General features: G+C 68.6%; 1 protein-coding gene across 1 annotated transcript; it reads left to right on the plus strand.

Moving 5' to 3' along the window:
• Positions 1 to 541: 541 nt before the first annotated feature.
• Positions 542 to 1,077, plus strand: LOC115307288 (D-threo-3-hydroxyaspartate dehydratase-like; the record flags this gene model as incomplete). Its single annotated transcript, XM_029958673.1, has 3 exons — positions 542 to 666; positions 761 to 950; positions 1,027 to 1,077. Coding segments are annotated over exons 1-3 (287 nt in total), but the record flags the coding sequence as incomplete, so codon positions are not given.
• Positions 1,078 to 1,091: the final 14 nt, after the last annotated feature.

Raw genomic sequence — 1,091 nt, forward strand, 5'->3', positions numbered from 1 at the left:
CCCCAGCCCAGTCCAGCCCGTGGTGGCACCGATTTAGGGGAGGGAAACTGAGGCCACCTCCCCCAAATTCCCCCTTTTTCCCAAAGCTGGGAGCTGCTCTGGCACAGCTGGGAATATCAGCAAGGGATCCCAGGCAGGATCTGGGATCTGGGGCTGGTCCCAAGCACAGCTGGTGGGTGCTCTGCCACATCTGGGGGGCCAGGAACAGCTGGGAGGGGTCCCAGGCATGGCTGGGAGTGCTCTGGCACATCTGGGTGGCATTTGGGCACATCTGACTGACTCCCCAGTCTCTTGGGATCTTCCTAACATACTGGGGAGGGGGGGGGGCTCTTCCACATCTGGATGGTTCCCTTGAGTGTCTGGGAGGGGCTCCCTGGCACATCTGGGGGCTCCCTGAGGCATCACCACCCCCGGTCCTGCTCCTGTGGCACCCAAACTCGAAGGAGCCACCCCTGGTCTTGTTCCCCGCCGTGCCCGGGGGTGAAGGACTCACCTCTGGCCCCTCTCCCCGAGCACTCAGAGGGTCCCCCCGATGTGCCCCCAGGCTGCGGCAGGAGGGGATCCCGTGTCCCGAGGCCACCATCGGCTCCACCCCGTCCTGCAGCCACCCGGTGCCGGAGATGTCGCAGCTCACCGAGGTGCACCCGGGCAATTACCTGTTCTATGGTGAGTGGGACGGGACCCCCCGGCCGCGCGGGACCCCCCGGGGGTGGGACACACCCCGAGCTCATCCAGGCTCTTTCTTCTCCCCCCACCCCAGACCTGCAGCAGACCCAGCTGGGCTCGTGCCGGCCGGAGGAGGTGGCGATCCGTGTCCTCACCAGGGTGGTCGGGCACTACCCCCACCGCCGGCAGCTGCTGGTGGACTGTGGGTGGGCGGCCCTGAGCCTGCACGGCCGCGACCGGGGACCCCCGGGCTGTGCCGCCATCGAGGGGCACCCCCAGCTCAGGTGACCCCCGCGGGGCGTGGGGGGGGGACACATGCGGGCGGGGATGTGCCGGGGAGGTGACACCGTGTCCCCCCAGGCTGGTGGGGCTGACCCAGGAGCACGGGCAGGTGGAGGCCGTGGATGGGGAGCTGGATTTCCAGC

This window comes from Manacus vitellinus, unplaced genomic scaffold (genome assembly GCF_001715985.3).
Source record: "Manacus vitellinus isolate BGI_N305 unplaced genomic scaffold, ASM171598v3 ctg7180002434028_pilon, whole genome shotgun sequence".
Taxonomy (NCBI): domain Eukaryota; kingdom Metazoa; phylum Chordata; class Aves; order Passeriformes; family Pipridae; genus Manacus; species Manacus vitellinus.